We start from the raw sequence: 2,380 nt of genomic DNA, 5'->3' as shown, positions 1-2,380 counted from the left end.
AGTTTTTACAATAAGAAAGTGCTACAATAGAAACGGTTGGTCAGATCCTGTTCCCAGGAGACACAGAAAAGGGCCGGAGGTTTCTGTGCTTAGTTCATGGTAGTAAAATGAATTTTTCCCTCCTTTTACAGTGGAATAAAGTGTCAGATATTTTTGTTTCCCTCTCGTTCTCCCTGCAGGCTGGCCAGTACACCTCCATATTTGTGGACAACAGTGCCGGGGCTCCCATCACCATTCAGAACGGATCAGATTTCATGGGCATGTTAATGGGCGCGTAACATCGTCTGCAGGGAAGGAGAGGAATTAGAGCCTTGCAGTGTACATTTGACTGAAGAAACCTTTACTTTGACTCTTGAAGACTGCTTCCTGTAACTGTTGGCATCTTTTTAAACAAGCAAAGAGCCTTTGCTTTCACAGATACTTCAGCTTGCTTTCAGAGGCTACTGCTTTTCAAGGTCCACACCAGTTCATTCATCATAAAAAAATACACTTTTATAATTCAGAAACAGACTCTGTAATATTTAATTTGTGCTTCACCAGATGCTCACTGAACAATACACTGAGATTTGGAATTTGTTATAATATAACTTTATTTCACAACAGCACTTGTAATCAGCATGTCTTTTGGGATTGATTGTGGGGTGTTTGAGTTTGTCAATGAAGGATTGAGAAGGGAAGTAAACCAGGGACTATATTCTACATGTTGTGGAGGAAGGAGACAAGGATTTGCCAGCAAAACTGCTTTTTTCATACAATTGTAAATGGTATAGGCCCTCTCATGTTCAGAATTGGATATATTTGACAAGAAGCACGTTGAATTCTCAGTGCCTGCTTCACAGGTGGGAATCCAAAGTCTGAACTCTTTAATTGTGGTTCTTCATATCTAAGTATTTCCTTGATCTTATTGATGAAGCTGAATACCTCGCTGCCTGTACAGTTCTGTTTTTAGGAAAAGGTAAGGCCAATGACACCAGTTCTAGCATTAACTCCTTTACTGATGTTCTTATGTTTTAGTAAGATATACGAGTAGTTTTGGACTGCATGGCATAAACAGCGTCCTCTCAGGTGCCATATAATTGTTTGTAAATGCGTCAAATGCATTAGACTGTCCAAAGCCTGGCAAAGATAGTGAGGACAGCAGCCTCAGATCAGGTATGTCACCTCTTCGGTGCTCGTTGGACTGTAGTGAAATCATGAAAGAAAACACGGAGCAAGGCTTACCTCCATCAGGTGGCCAGGGTCAGGAGGAGTCTCTTTGAGCTCCACTTGGACGTTGAAAGTGCTGTCAAAGACCACCCAAAAGACCGTCCAGTTTGCTGGATTTCTGCAAATCTGTTTGCGAATGTAAGCATGTGAGATGGAGCCCCCAAAGCAGCTTTGCATATAGCTCCAGGCTATAAACTCATTTTAACACAGTGAAAGGGTGTTGACATTTTGCGGGGTTAAGGTGTTACCCAAGGTGTGGTAACACCCTGGTGATTAAGAAAAACCACACTCATGTAATGCACCTCAGTAGCTTTCCCTTTCAACAGACACCTGGCCCCTTTATGATTCACCTTTGCTAAGGAAATGGTGTATATAACAGTGTCATCAGTCGATGGTAGCAAGGCTCAAACCGGAATCCAGATACTTGTTCTGGAGTGTTGGCGGTGGATGGAAGATACCCCTCGTGGAGTGTTGCAATTTTTGATCAACTACAATATCCTCGTGCAATGAAAACAAAGACTGCTATGGACAGCAGAAGGCGTGAAAAAAGTGTCATCCGTTGCTGGGTCTGTTGTTTGGGCTGATCAATAGATGATGTTTCCACAAGCCCCAGTAACACTGCTGCTGAGGTCAGTGGTATGTGAAGAAGTGTTGTTTCAAGAGCTGTGGAAAAATCTGTCGTGGCTGAAACCGTTTCTGTCATCTCCATTATAAATACCTTGAGACAGATCTTTAAGGGAGGACTAAATGGTATTTTTCCTTTTGTGAAGAACACATTGAAGTGATACCTATTGGAGGGGGGAGGAGAAGGTACAGGGAATAACCAAGCAGTGCTGGTACACGAGGAAGCACAGGTAAATCCCACCTTCTAGTCAATGGAACGCGGTTGTTCTAACTGGACCTGTGTCACTGTTTAAAACAGAGCAGCTCTCAATATTTATATATTCTTGCTTCACATACCAGAATGCCTATGGATTTTTTTTTTTATAGTACACTTTGGGGAGAATGTACTTTTAAGCATAAACTGGGTGCTCCACGGGCAGAGGGGGTCCCCAGCTACTGAAAGGCAGAGCAAGCAGCAGCAGCGGTCATTTCTGGGGCTTTAGAAAGCGGGTAGCACACATGAGGATCGCTAAACCCCATCAATAAAGATTGGCTGTTTACACTGGGTTTT

The 2,380-nt window shown here is 42.9% G+C and overlaps 1 protein-coding gene across 1 annotated transcript in view; it reads left to right on the top strand.

The window, feature by feature from the left end:
- Positions 1–474, top strand: part of FAM132A (family with sequence similarity 132, member A) — a 14,844-nt gene extending 14,370 nt beyond the window's left edge. Inside the window, exon 8 of the mRNA XM_010081972.1 lies at positions 180–474. Within this exon, the coding sequence (XP_010080274.1) occupies positions 180–278 (99 nt within the window). The 3' untranslated portion in view covers positions 279–474. The remainder of the gene's footprint in view (positions 1–179) is intronic.
- The last annotated feature ends 1,906 nt before the right edge of the window (positions 475–2,380 follow it).

The sequence above is a fragment of the Pterocles gutturalis genome, unplaced genomic scaffold (assembly GCF_000699245.1).
Source record: "Pterocles gutturalis isolate BGI_N339 unplaced genomic scaffold, ASM69924v1 scaffold8289, whole genome shotgun sequence".
Classification (NCBI taxonomy): Eukaryota; Metazoa; Chordata; class Aves; order Pterocliformes; family Pteroclidae; genus Pterocles; species Pterocles gutturalis.
Note: the sequence above shows the minus strand (reverse complement) of the source record. Positions and strands in the feature narration are given on the sequence as shown.